The sequence below is a fragment of the Ranitomeya variabilis genome, chromosome 1, assembly GCF_051348905.1.
Source record: "Ranitomeya variabilis isolate aRanVar5 chromosome 1, aRanVar5.hap1, whole genome shotgun sequence".
Lineage (NCBI taxonomy): Eukaryota > Metazoa > Chordata > Amphibia > Anura > Dendrobatidae > Ranitomeya > Ranitomeya variabilis.
The window spans coordinates 537,430,258-537,443,622 of NC_135232.1; the positions used below are offsets into that span (position 1 = coordinate 537,430,258).

General features: G+C 52.4%; 2 protein-coding genes across 15 annotated transcripts in view; one reads left to right on the forward strand and one right to left on the reverse strand.

Moving 5' to 3' along the window:
* Window positions 1-543: 543 nt before the first annotated feature.
* On the reverse strand, window positions 544-11,141 carry LOC143796748 (uncharacterized). The gene is made up of 6 exons (XM_077281045.1): window positions 11,056-11,141; window positions 10,816-10,955; window positions 2,952-4,855; window positions 2,259-2,415; window positions 1,443-1,710; window positions 544-570 (listed from the first exon to the last, which is right to left on the reverse strand). Exons 3-6 carry the CDS (start codon window positions 3,130-3,132, stop codon window positions 544-546), a joined length of 633 nt encoding a protein of 210 aa, XP_077137160.1. The 5' UTR covers window positions 3,133-4,855; window positions 10,816-10,955; window positions 11,056-11,141.
* The window catches only part of LOC143766726 (scaffold attachment factor B2-like), a 593,416-nt gene continuing 591,051 nt past the window's right edge, over window positions 11,001-13,365 (forward strand). For all 14 annotated transcript variants that reach the window (XR_013213635.1, XR_013213632.1, XM_077254619.1 and 11 more), the window contains exon 1: window positions 11,001-11,270. Coding sequence is in view for 12 of the 14 variants with exons in the window: in XM_077254619.1 (XP_077110734.1) it covers window positions 11,118-11,270 (153 nt within the window). In the remaining 2 variants the exon portion in view is untranslated. The remainder of the gene's footprint in view (window positions 11,271-13,365) is intronic.

The window sequence follows — 13,365 nt, forward strand, 5'->3', positions numbered from 1 at the left end:
CCGGCGCAACCTGGACCACCGTCGGAGGATATTTAATTTGCGCCTTTCTAGGGCGCGGAGACTGGTTGAGTGTGCATTTGGTATTCTGGTGGCAAAATGGCGTGTCCTCCAGACTGCCATACAGCTCAGTGAGGCTACCGTCACTGAAGTTATCAAAGCATCAGTCATTTTGCACAACTTTACCCGCATACATGATTGCTTTGCAGATGGTAATGATGAACACATGTTGCGTAGTCTAATTAGGCCAACACCACATGGCCCTCCTCCGCGCCGTCCCCTTTCTGGAATCAAAGTTAGGGATGTTTTGACAAATTATTTTGTATCTCCTCAGGGTTCTACTCCCTGGCAAGATTATGCTGTTTCTCAGTTGTAATTTTCTTATTTTCTTGATGTCTTTGTCAAATATAATTTTTTAGGCCCCAGAAAAAGTACTGTGTGTGTTGTGTTTCCTTATTGACCCTATGTTTATGTTTCTAGAATATGTGTGTGATGCAATAATGATTTGGACCAAAACATCATTTAGCTTTTTCAAAAACATTTTAGTTAAATAACCACCCTTTTTTGGTTTCCCTGTTAACATATTTTTTTCATATGTTACTTTTCCTTTTTTAGGGTGAAGTTTAAAACCATAAAAAAACAGAAAAGGTTAAATGGTGCCAAAAATAACACAAAACCATGGTAGGCAGCTCACAAATATAAAGATTAGGCCACAAAACAACAATACATTACAAATCCCTGTAAGTTGGCGGGGGAGATGGTGCCTGCTCTGGGTCCTGGTCAGGGGGCCTTTGTTGGGACAATGTGACTTCATCCTGTGAGGATGCACTGGCTTGTGGCCCAGAATACTGGCCTTGTCCATATTGGCCAGTTGGGTGGTGTCCATAAGCCAATTGTCTCTGTGCCTCATGCTGACGTACATATTGGCTTGCATCATACCCAAGCCCAAAATGGCCATGTTGTCCAAACCCAGGTTGGGACCAGCCTACATCACTGGGTCTGGAAAAGTGGCCATATTGGGATTGGGGGTTGTAGGCTGCCATTTGGTAGACTGATGGCCTTTGTATATTTGGTGGTGGGAGGGGTTGAGGTGGAGGCATACGTGGAGGAGGTGCTGCAAATCCTGATTGATCTTGCTCCTGTTGAGGGAATTGAAGGCGCAAGAGGTTGGTTTGGGAAAGCTGCCTTCGCTCAAGATATTCAAACACCTCATAGGGGTTATTTGGAGCTGTGCTTAAATCAATCAGGATTTGCATACACCCTCTCACACGTAGCCTCACCTCACGGGGAAGGGGTCTAAGGTAACGGGCAAGGCTGCGGGCAAAGGCCTCCTCTCCATCATCCGTTGCTGCCCTGGCCAAATAATTGAGGACCCCAGCGTCAACATCATTTCTTGTTGCTTGCAGCTCTCTCCTTCGGCGGGCTCTCCGTAAAGGCCCAGCTGCCTGTGGGGATGACACCAGTGGGTGTGAAGGGCTGCTGCTCTGGGCATGTTCCTCAGGCCTTTCAGCATCATGTGGTGCTGAGGGTGGTGGTGCTGCTGCATCTTCCTCACTTGCTGCTGCCTGCTGTGATGATGATGCTGATGGGTCCTCAAGGATGGATGCTGAAGCTTGGAAAGATGGGCCTGCCACCTCTTCATCAACACTTACAGGATCGATCAGAGCCTCCGATTCCGACCCGGTCTCCCTCTCTGTGAGGTTAGACTGTGTTCTGTTAATAAAAGGCAAAAAAAAAAAGGTATTCTTTTTTGACCATTGTTTAATTACACATCTGTGAGCTATATTGTGGAAAAAAACAGACACACAACCTCATATCAGACCAACATCTCCTTATCTACTCCACTCTTATCTCAAATTCACACATGAATATACCAGATTTTTCTGTGGGATCACACCAAAGGTTAACAACACTATCACAACACATCATAATGTGGCCTAACATTTCAAGCTCAAACAAAAACAGGAAGACCCACATCTTCAAACAATCACAGAACATCCAGTAACAAACCAACTAACAAACCACTGCATGAACATTTCTAATCTCGCCTACTACCTTCTCATCCATCCCTTGTAGTAGGTAGTGATGTTTGGCGGGCAGGGTCCTCTCTCATCCAGGATCCTTTTTGAATTTAGCCTTGTTTACATTATATGTTGCACTATATTTACACATCCTTAGATGTAATTGGCAATGTAAGAACCGTAAAAATAACAAGATAAGATTGATTATCACTCAAAATGTGTGGAGTGGTTATTACTTACTGCCTCAGATTCATACTGACATCCAAAAATGAAAGACGGTCATAGTAGATATATTTCCGCTTCTTGAGTGGGGCTGATGACCCACTTCTTGCCCGCTGCTGTCTTTCACGCCGGTATTGGTCCCGGATGCTGCGCCATCGTGTCATTACATCATCCACTGCAATTACATGTTCAAAAATATTGAGCAAGATCAGTAGGAACATAGCTTCTTACAGTTGTCAGTGTTTTTTTTTTTTTTTTTTTTTTTGGGGGGGGGGGTTTCTTGCACCATTATTTACATGGTGCAGCAGATGTGAAAGGGGTTACATGCAGTGGTCTATATATCGGTCACAGTTGGAAACTTTACAGTCACAGACTGGGAGGGGAGAGAACCCTGTTCTTGCAAACATACATTAGGTTGGATTGTGAATGTGAAATAAAAATGCCTTCTGCAAGAATTAGCCTAATGTGACAATTTAGGACAAATAAAGACAAGGGGCAACACCCCTCTGGACGAGGTATGAGTACCAAGAAATATTTATCCGCGCAACATCAAGATTACCTATGTACATAAACACTTGGCCATGTTAATCAGCTTTGGGATTTGACAAAATGGCCATAAATGACACAGATATCTAAAAATGATTATTCAAGTCATCATGTAGGGAAAGCATCTTGTAAAGTCAAATCTGGGGAATACATGAGTGTACTTACTTAGTCTTGTCTGCTCCGCACGTGGCCGTTGGGCATAATCAGGGAATAGGAGGCCACAGATGGCCCTCCAAGCTGCCTCTTTCCTGGCCCGGTTGGAGTAGTTTGGATCCCGCTGGTCCCATATTTCTGGCCTTTCTTGGACCAGGATGAGGAGCATGTCCACATTAATTAGACTGGCCATGATGCATGCAACTCTGTGGAGGCGAGCACCAGACTTCCGGGATGTCTGTGTGGCTTTTTGAGCTAATTAGCATGTCTGGGATTCATGATTGAGGGCTTGGCTCAATTCCTTGCACCTGGCGTTGTCTGGAGATGTCTGGCGTATTTCTCGCAAGTCACACTGCTGGTCCGTGTGTAATCCGTATTTTTCGCGCACCCATTGACTTTCATTGGCGATTTTTTTGCGCAACACGGTGACAAACGCAGCATGCTGCGATTTTCTACGGCCGTACAAGACCGTATATTACGGATCCGTAAAATACGGCAGATAGGAGCTGGGACATAGGGAATCATTGGGCCATGTTTAATGCGTATTTTACGGACGTAGTTTATGCGCTCATACGTCCGTAAAACTCGCTAGTGTGAGGCCGGCCTAAGGCTGTTATTATAGCACCTTACATGTGTTACACAGATACATCATGAGCTTGTCCTGCCCTACACATAAAATGAAAGGCTAAAATACAATGTGGAGACTTAATCAGGGCAATGTTTTATTTACATTCAGAACTGGTTTAAGAGGAACAAATGACCATTTCCCACAGAAATCTCAGACTTTTACTTATAGAAACACTGGATAAATATAATTTTAAGATTAGATATAGAAACATTTCAAATTTTATAAAACTGCATTTTTTTTGCATCGAATAACTTTATGCCTTTGCTTGTTTCATTTTATGCATTTCTAAAGTATTGTAAAACTGTAATATGCTGTTGATGCATGCGGGCCGGACTGTCGGTTTGGTATGTGGCTCTGCACCCCCCAGGCCGGCCTCCGGTGTCTGAGGTTTCGGTGTCCTGGACCAGAGATCATAATACCGGCCTTGAATTGTGAAGGACACGGCAGCCGACCCTGAGAAACATCCAAGGTGGGAACGCCCCATCATGTCGAAGAGAGTCTGCTAGATCCAGGCCTAGCAGACCAGTGCTGGAGGGTTCATGGATGCCAGGAGAGGGCTGGTCTAAAGGAAGGTCTCGTCTTTTCCTGGCGGGTCGGAGAGTTGTCCCGTCGTTTTTTTGGACAGAACATTTCCAAAACCACCAAAATTGAACAGCAGATCTCTTGGGAGGCAGACTTTAGTCCTCTGTTGCAGAAGCAAAGTACTCAAACTGATAGGCGCAGAGTAGGACGCACTAGGAAGTTGGCGTGCATGATTGTTCAGGGCACGGGCGGTGTGGACCGGCCACCAGAGAAGGCCTAGACCGAAGCCTGGATATTTTAAAAGCAGAGTCACAGGAGCCTCTGGAAAACATGGAGGCTGCATGAATAGGAAGGTTTCCCCAGGAGACGTCCATATTGCTCAGGGGAAAACTAGGACATATTTGCCCTGTCCTTTCCATTTTTGTTTTTTTTTTTTAAAGTAGCCCCCTCACTGCCTGGTAGGATATACCTGTCCTGAAGATCACAAATCATTCTTCGCAGACCGATGATGAAGATGGGCATGGAATAACCTGGACGCAGACTTTTCGGCAGCTGGCACATAACGGATTCGTCTTCCCTCCCTACTCTATCTGGCTCTGGGGGGGCGAGAGGATAGGGGGATTCGTGGCATGGACCGTCCTCTGGGAAACCACAAACACTCTTGATGTGTTAGGGCCTTGCCTCGTAGACCACAGATGATACGGTAGTGACAATACTAGGTGGGAGATTAGAGTGACAATTCCACTGTCGCCCTCAAAAGCCATATCTGAAAAAAAAAAAAATAAATAATAAGAAAAAGGAAAATCGTTAATAAACCCCCCCCCCCAAAACCTAAGTCAGAAACTGGGCTGGGCGGTCCAGACCCATGTCTGCCTCCTACTGACATTAAGCTAAAACGGATTAGCTTCGTGCCAGTTGGTGGTGTAGCCTACTCTACAGGGAAATACCTAATTTTTCATTTTTTGCATAGCATAAGCAGCATACACACATGTTTTTTTTGTGTACCCCAATGAAGCATTAGCCCCCCCCACATCAACCAGAGATAGAGATAGAGATAGAGATAGAGATAGTTATTAAGGTTGAAGGAAGACTGTAAGTCCATCTAGTTCAACCCATAGCCTAACCTAACATGCCCTAACATGTTGATCCAGGGGAAGGCAAAAAAACCCCATGTGGCAAAGAGTAACTCCACCATGGGGAAAAAAATTCCTTCCCGACTCCACATACGGCAATCAGACTACTTCCCTGGATCAACGCCTTATCAAGGAATCTAATATATATACCCTGTAATATTATACTTTTCCAGAAAGGTATCCAGTCCCCTCTTAAATTGAAGCAATGAGTCACTCATTACAACATCATACGGCAGAGAGTTCCATAGTCTCACTGCTCTTACAGTAAAGAATCCGCGTCTGTTATTATGCTTAAACCTTCTTTCCTCCAGACGTAGAGGATGCCCCCTTGTCCCTGTCTCAGGTCTATGATTAAAAAGATCATCAGAAAGGTCTTTGTACTGTCCCCTCATATATTTATACATTAAAATAAGATCACCCCTTAGTCTTCGTTTTTCCAAACTAAATAGCCCCAAGTGTAATAACCTGTCTTGGTATTGCAGACCCCCCAGTCCTCTAATAACCTTGGTCGCTCTTCTCTGCACCCGCTCCAGTTCAGCTATGTCTTTCTTATACACCGGAGACCAGAACTGTGCACAGTATTCTAAGTGTGGTCGAACTAGTGACTTGTATAGAGGTAAAATTATGTTCTCCTCATGAGCATCTATGCCTCTTTTAATACATCCCATTATTTTATTTGCCTTTGTAGCAGCTGCCTGACACTGGCCACTGAATATGAGTTTGTCATCCACCCATACACCCAGGTCTTTTTCATTGACGGTTTTGCCCAGAGTTTTAGAATTAAGCACATAGTTATACATCTTATTACTTCTACCCAAGTGCATGACCTTACATTTATCCCCATTAAAGCTCATTTGCCATTTATCAGCCCAAGCTTCTAGTTTACATAAATCATCCTGTAATATAAAATTGTCCTCCCCTGTATTGATTACCCTGCAGAGTTTAGTGTCATCTGCAAATATTGAAATTCTACTCTGAATGCCCCCTACAAGGTCATTAATAAATATGTTAAAAAGAAGAGGGCCCAATACTGACCCCTGTGGTACCCCACTGCTAACCGTGACCCAGTCCGAGTGTGCTCCATTAATAACCACCCTTTGTTTCCTATCCCTGAGCCAGCTCTCAACCCACTTACACATATTTTCCCCTATCCCCATTACTCTCATTTTATGTAACAACCTTTTGTGTGGCACCGTATCAAAAGCTTTGGAAAAGTCCATATACACTACGTCCACTGGGCTCCCTTGGTCCAGTCCGGAACTTACCTCTTCATAGAAGCTGATCAAATTAGTCTGACATGAACGGTCCCTAGTAAACCCGTGCTGATACTGGGTCATGAGGTTATTCCTCTTCAGATACTCCAGCATAGCATCCCTTAGAATGCCCTCCAGGATTTTACCCACAGTAGAGGTTAAGCTTACTGGCCTATAATTACCGAGTTCAGTTTTTGCCCCTTTTTTGAATATTGGCACCACATTTGCTATACGCCAGTCCTGTGGTACAGACCCTGTTATTATGGAGTCTTTAAAGATTAAAAATAATGGTCTATCAATGACTGTACTTAGTTCCTGCAGTACTCGGGGATGTATCCCATCCGGGCCCGGAGATTTGTCAATTTTAGTTATTTTTAGCCGCCGCTGTACTTCCTGCTGGGTTAAGCAGGTGACATTTAATGGGGAATTTTTATCACTAGTCATATTGGCTGCCATGGGATTTTCTTTTGTAAATACTGATGAAAAAAAGTCATTTAGCATATTGGCTTTTTCCTCATCCTCATCCACCATTTCACCCAGACTATTTTTAAGGGGGCCAACACTGTCATTTTTTAGTTTCTTACTATTTATATAGTTAAAGAATATTTTGGGATTATTTTTACTCTCTCTGGCAATGAGAGGGCCACAGAGCATAACCTCGCTCCCCCAGTAAACCCCCACCTCACATTAACCAGCGGACCCCACAGCATAAATCCAAAGCCCACCAGAAATTCCCTCCCCTCAAGCATAAATCCAAATATGATGCCCCCTTCCCCAACCATAAATCCCATCAGACTCCCCCCCCCCCCCCATCAAACGCCACCCCAGCTTAACCCCCAATCGGACGTCCAACCCCCATCGGACGTCCAACTCCCACAAACCCACATCGGACGCAGACCCCCCCACCCAGCACAAACCCCCAGATGCGGCCTCCCCACCCAGAACAAACCCCGATCGGACGTCCAACCCCCATCGGACGCGGACCTCCCCACCCAGCACCCCCCCCCCCTTCGGATGTCCACCCCCCACCCAGCTTAAACCCTCATCAGCCCCCACAAATCCAACCCATAAGCAGGTTGCCCCCCAATAAAAGGGATCCCCCAGTAAGCAGCAGGTCACCCCCCAATAAAAGGGTTTCATCCGAAAGCAGCAGGTCGTCCCCAAATCCCACCACGGGATCCCCCCCCCCCCCCCAATAGCCAGCAGCAGATCGCCTCCCCACATTCCACGACCAGCAGGTCGCCTCCCCACATTCCACGACAAGCAGGTCGCCTCCCCACATTCCACGACAAGCAGGTCGCCTCCCCACATTCCACGACAAGCAGGTCGCCTCCCCACATTCCACGACAAGCAGGTCGCCTCCCCACATTCCACGACAAGCAGGTCGCCTCCCCACATTCCACGACAAGCAGGTCGCCTCCCCACATTCCACGACAAGCAGGTAGCACCCCACGAGCAGGTTGCCCTCAAATCTCACCACAGGGGTCCCCCTCAATAGCCTGCAGCAGGTGACCCCTCACATGCAGGTCGCCTCCCCACATCCCACCACAGGGGTCCCCCAATAGCTTTCAGCAGGTCTCCCCCCCCCCACAAGCAGGTCGCCCCCCACATCAAACCACAAGGGTCCTCCCAATAGACAGCACGTCACGCCCTCCCAAAACCCGACCACAAGCATGTCGCCCTCAAACCCCAATACAAGGGTCCCCCCAATAGCCAGCAGCAGGTCACCCCCACTAAAAGGGGTCCACCCCGTAAGCAGCACGTCACCTCCAAACCCCACCACAGGGGTCCCCCCCCCCCCCCCAATAGCCAGAAGGTCACTCCTAAACCCCACAACAGGGGCCCATCAATAGCCATCAGCAGGTCACCCCTCCACAAGCAGGTCGCCCCCACTAAAAGGGGTCCTGCCACAAGCAGGTCGCCTCCCCAAACCCAACCATAAGCAGGTCACCCTCACTAAAAGGGGTCCCCCGCAAGCAGGTCGCCCCCAAATCACACCACAGGGTCCCCCCAATTGCCATCAGCAGGTCACCCCCCCACAAGCAGGTTGCCCCCCACTAAAATGGGTCACCCCCAATAGCCTGCAGCAGGTCGCCCCCCCACAAGCAGGTGAGGGGTCCCTCAATAGCCTGCAGCAGGTCGCCCCCTCACACAGGCAGGTCGCCTACTACAGGGGTCCACCACAATAGCCAGCAGTAGTCCCCCCCTCCACAAAATCCCACAATAGCCAGCAGCAGCACCACCCTCCAAAATCCCACCGCAGGGGTCCCCCCACAATAGCCGCCAGCAGCACCCCCCAAAATCCCACCGCAGGGGTCCCCCCCACAATAGCCGCCAGCAGCACCCCCCAAAATCCCACAGCAGGGGTCCCCCCACAATAGCCAGCAGCAGCAGAACCCCCCAAAATCCCACCGCAGGGGTCCCCCCACAATAGCCAGCAGCAGCAGAACCCCCCAAAATCCCACCGCAGGGGTCCCCCCACAATAGCCAGCAGCAGCAGAACCCCCCAAAATCCCACCGCAGGGGTCCCCCCACAATAGCCAGCAGCAGCAGAACCCCCCAAAATCCCACCGCAGGGGTCCCCCCACAATAGCCAGCAGCAGCAGAACCCCCCAAAATCCCACCGCAGGGGTCCCCCCACAATAGCCAGCAGCAGCAGAACCCCCCAAAATCCCACCGCAGGGGTCCCCCCACAATAGCCAGCAGCAGCAGAACCCCCCAAAATCCCACCGCAGGGGTCCCCCCACAATAGCCAGCAGCAGCAGAACCCCCCAAAATCCCACCGCAGGGGTCCCCCCACAATAGCCAGCAGCAGCAGAACCCCCGAAAATCCCACCGCAGGGGTCCCCCCACAATAGCCAGCAGCAGCAGAACCCCCCAAAATCCCACCGCAGGGGTCCCCCCACAATAGCCAGCAGCAGCAGAACCCCCCAAAATCCCACCGCAGGGGTCCCCCCACAATAGCCAGCAGCAGCAGAACCCCCCAAAATCCCACCGCAGGGGTCCCCCCACAATAGCCAGCAGCAGCACCCCCCAAAATCCCACCGCAGGGGTCCCCCCACAATAGCCAGCAGCAGCAGAACCCCCCAAAATCCCACCGCAGGGGTCCCCCCACAATAGCCAGCAGCAGCAAAACCCCCCAAAATCCCACCGCAGGGGTCCCCCCACAATAGCCAGCAGCAGCAGAACCCCCCAAAATCCCACCGCAGGGGTCCCCCCACAATAGCCAGCAGCAGCAGAACCCCCCAAAATCCCACCGCAGGGGTCCCCCCACAATAGCCAGCAGCAGCAGAACCCCCCAAAATCCCACCGCAGGGGTCCCCCCACAATAGCCAGCAGCAGCAGAACCCCCCAAAATCCCACCGCAGGGGTCCCCCCACAATAGCCAGCAGCAGCAGAACCCCCCAAAATCCCACCGCAGGGGTCCCCCCACAATAGCCAGCAGCAGCAGAACCCCCCAAAATCCCACCGCAGGGGTCCCCCCACAATAGCCAGCAGCAGCAGCACCCCCCAAAATCCCACCGCAGGGGTCCCCCCACAATAGCCAGCAGCAGCAGCACCCCCCAAAATCCCACCGCAGGGGTCCCCCCACAATAGCCAGCAGCAGCAGCACCCCCCAAAATCCCACCGCAGGGGTCCCCCCACAATAGCCAGCAGCAGCAGCACCCCCCAAAATCCCACCGCAGGGGTCCCCCCACAATAGCCAGCAGCAGCAAAACCCCCCCAAATCCCACCGCAGGGGTCCCCCCACCATAGCCAGCAGCAGCACCCCCCAAAATCCCACCGCAGGGGTCCCCCCACAATAGCCACCAGCAGCAGAACCCCCCAAAATCCCACCGCAGGGGTCCCCCCACAATAGCCGCCAGCAGCAGAACCCCCCAAAATAACCAGCAGAACCCCCCAAAATCCCACCGCAGGGGTCCCCCCACAATAGCCAGCAGCAGAACCCCCCAAAATCCCACCGCAGGGTTCCCCCACAATAGCCACCAGCAGCAGAACCCCCCAAAATCCCACCGCAGGGGTCCCCCCACAATAGCCGCCAGCAGCAGAACCCCCCAAATCCCACCGCAGGGGTCCCCCCACAATAGCCAGCAGCAGCACCCCCCAAAATCCCACCGCAGGGGTCCCCCCACAATAGCCAGCAGCAGCACCCCCCAAAATCCCACCGCAGGGGTCCCCCCCACAATAGCCAGCAGCACCCCCAAAATCCCACCACAGGGGTCCCCCACAGTAACCTGCAACATGTCGCCCCCCCAGCACAGACAAGTAAGTCGACCACCACAGGGCCTCCCCCCCAATAACGATCAGCAAGTAGCATTTTTCACCCTGAAACCACTAACCTCCAAGAGCCATGGCTTCCACAAGCTATCATGCTGCTTTCCTTTGCAGCCTTGGTAAATACCGTAGAAAATACGCCCATGATGTGAACTCAGAACACGCCCCCTCCCGATAGGACACGCCCTCGGAAATGACGTCACACCTGGAAGGAGCCAATACAGTCTAGCATTTACCGTTTCGATAGGACACGCCCTCGGAAATGACGTCACACCTGGAAGGAGCCAATACAGTCTAGCATTTACCGTTTCTTTAGGGCTTCGTTGATTAGCGCCAATTACACATCTGTTTCTGCATATTGTGCAACATGGCGGACGAGCAGCTTTCCTCAGATGTCAGAGCAGAGGTGGATACGAAGAAGCTGAGCGAGCTACGTGTGATCGACCTGAAGGCCGAGCTAAAGAAGCGGAATTTGGACAGCGGCGGAAACAAGAGCGTCCTCATGGAGAGGCTGAAAAGGGTAAGTGGATGCTGTCTGCTATCCAGGGAGGACTGTGCTCCCTGCTCCGGGTGAGGGGCCGGCGGCCTGTACTCCCTGCCCCGGGTGAGGGGCTGGCGGCCTGTGCTCCCTGCCTCGGGTGAGGGGCTGGCGGCCTGTGCTCCCTGCCTCGGGTGAGGGGCTGGCGGCCTGTGCTCCCTGCCCCGGGTGAGGGGCTGGCGGCCTGTGCTCCCTGCAGCAGGAGGCTGTGTGTGGGTGCGGCCTGTGTTCCCTGCAGGGGGGGAGGGGCAGTGTACGGGGGAGGCCTGTGCTCCCTGCAGCGGGGGAGGGGCAGTGTGCGGTGCGGCCTGTGCTTCCTGCAGCGGGGGAGGGGCAGTGTGCGGGGCGGCCTGTGCTCCCTGCAGCCGGGGGCAGGGGCAGTGTGTGCGGGGGCGGCTTTGCTCCCTGCAGCCGGGGGCAGGGGCAGTGTGTGCGGGGGCGGCCTGTGCTCCCTGCAGCCGGGGGCAGGGGCAGTGTGTGCGGGGGCGACCTGTGCTCCCTGCAGCCGGGGGCAGGGGCAGTGTGTGCGGTGGCGGCCTGTGCTCCCTGCAGCCGGGGGCAGGGGCAGTGTGTGCGGGGGCGGCCTGTGCTCCCTGCAGCCGGGGGCAGGGGCAGTGTGTGCGGGGGCGGCCTGTGCTCCCTGCAGCCGGGGGCAGGGGCAGTGTGTGCGGTGGCGGCCTGTGCTCCCTGCAGCCGGGGGCAGGGGCAGTGTGTGCGGGGGCGGCCTGTGCTCCCTGCAGCCGGGGGCAGGGGCAGTGTGTGCGGGGGCGGCCTGTGCTCCCTGCAGCCGGGGGCAGGGGCAGTGTGTGCGGGGGCGGCCTGTGCTCCCTGCAGCCGGGGGCAGGGGCAGTGTGTGCGGGGGCGGCCTGTGCTCCCTGCAGCCGGGGGCAGGGGCAGTGTGTGCGGGGGCGGCCTGTGCTCCCTGCAGCCGGGGGCAGGGGCAGTGTGTGCGGGGGCGGCCTGGGCTCCCTGCAGCGGGTTGGGGGGTGGGGCCTGTGCTCCCTGCAGGGTGGGGTAGTGCCCGTGCCATGGAGAATGGCTACCATACTAAGGGCATCCTGCGCGTTCACACTCGTGCATGGGCACATCCCTCCTGCACAAGACTCACAGGTGACACCAGGGCCGGACTGGGACTAAAATTCAGTCCTGGCATTTGAAGTTACACAGGCCCACTTGTCACATGGTGACTGTATAATATCTTGTACACTTGTGAGGGGAGTGTAACACGACTATCTACTATATAATTGTCTAAGGGGTACTTCCGTCTTTCTGTCTGTCTGTCCTTCTGTCTGTCACGGATATTCATTGGTCACGGCCTCTGTCTGTCATGGAATCCAAGTCGCTGTTTGGTCGTGGCAAAACGCCCACGACTATTGCCACGACCAGTCAGCGACGCGCACAGTCCGGAAGAAAATGGCCGCTCCTTACTCCCCGCACTCAGTGCCCGGCGCCCGCATACTCCCCTCCGGTCACCGCGCAAACAGGATTAATGCCGGCTGTAACGGACCGCGTTATGCCGCGGGTAACACACTCCGTAACCGCTGCTATTAACCCTGTGTGTCCCCAATTTTTTACTATTGATGCAGCCTATGCGGCATCAATAGTAAAAAAATGTAATGTTAAAAATAATAAAAAAACAAAAAACCTGCTATACTCATCCTCTGTAGTACGCCGAGCTGCTCGCGCCGGCCGCCACCTTCCGTTCCCGGCGATGCATTGCAAAATTACCCAGAAGACTTAGCGGTCTCGCGAGACCGTTAAGTCATCTGGATAATTTCGCAATGCATCCTGGGAACGGAAGATGGCGAGCGGCTCGGCGGAGCTTCGGTGGATCCCAAGCGTTGGTAACCGCTTCCTGGATCCAGGCGTCAACGGAAGGTGAGTATATAACTATTTTTTATTTTAATTCTTTTTTTTTCTTTTTTTTTTTTTTACAGGGATATCATGCCCACATTGCTATGTACAGCGTGGGCTGCGCAATACGTTACACATACATATTCTAGAATACCCGATTCGTTAGAATCGGACCACCATCTAGTATAACATATAATTACAGCTGTATCCAGCATTACAGCTC